This window comes from Eimeria mitis, genomic scaffold, assembly GCF_000499745.2.
Source record: "Eimeria mitis Houghton genomic scaffold, Emh_scaff5738, whole genome shotgun sequence".
NCBI classification, from domain to species: domain Eukaryota; phylum Apicomplexa; class Conoidasida; order Eucoccidiorida; family Eimeriidae; genus Eimeria; species Eimeria mitis.
In genome coordinates this window covers 1-559 of record NW_013573987.1, presented here as the reverse complement: position 1 = coordinate 559, position 559 = coordinate 1, and the positions used below count along the sequence as shown (strand labels likewise).

Here is a 559-nt window from a genome sequence, read left to right as displayed (position 1 = left end):
TTGACGCCTGCAAAGCCTGGAACACCAAGTCGTACCCGGCTGCAGCTAGACCGACGCAACAACGGGGACCGTAAAGCACGCTCTAATCGCTAGCCACAAACGTACCTCCTCAGGCTAAGCAGCATCCCCACGCGCACAAGCGAAAACCACTCACCGTGGCTGATGCCATGATCTGCACAAATGCTCGAAACTGTATCCTCACCTGGCTGTCTGCTGCCGAACACGTCTACAACCCGGAGGGTGCTGCATACAGCAATACGAAGAGCCCAACCCACTTCCTGTGGTGGCTGCACGCAACCATGCGCACCCGCGAAGGACACTCACCCCATGCCTTGACGCACGCAAATGCTTGTCCGCAAATTCGTGTCTGGCTGCGTCCTGCTCGAGCACGCCCACAGCAAGCAGCGTCATGCATATTCTTATCGGCACTAGCACATGTACTGCCCCGGGCTGAAACGTGCACCCAGGCCAACACGCAAAGAGCACTCTCCCTGCCCGACAACTTGACGCCTGCAAAGCCTGGTACACCAAGTCGTTGCTAGCTGCAGCCAGACCGACG

At 58.1% G+C, this 559-nt stretch overlaps 1 protein-coding gene across 1 annotated transcript in view; it reads right to left on the bottom strand.

Moving 5' to 3' along the window:
- The window catches only part of EMH_0083850 (uncharacterized protein), a gene marked incomplete at both ends in the record, with an annotated part of 2,939 nt that extends 2,770 nt beyond the window's left edge, over nt 1-169 (bottom strand). The window contains one exon of the mRNA XM_013500686.1: nt 155-169. Within this exon, the coding sequence (XP_013356140.1) occupies nt 155-169 (15 nt within the window). The remainder of the gene's footprint in view (nt 1-154) is intronic.
- Between the last annotated feature and the right edge of the window lie 390 nt (nt 170-559).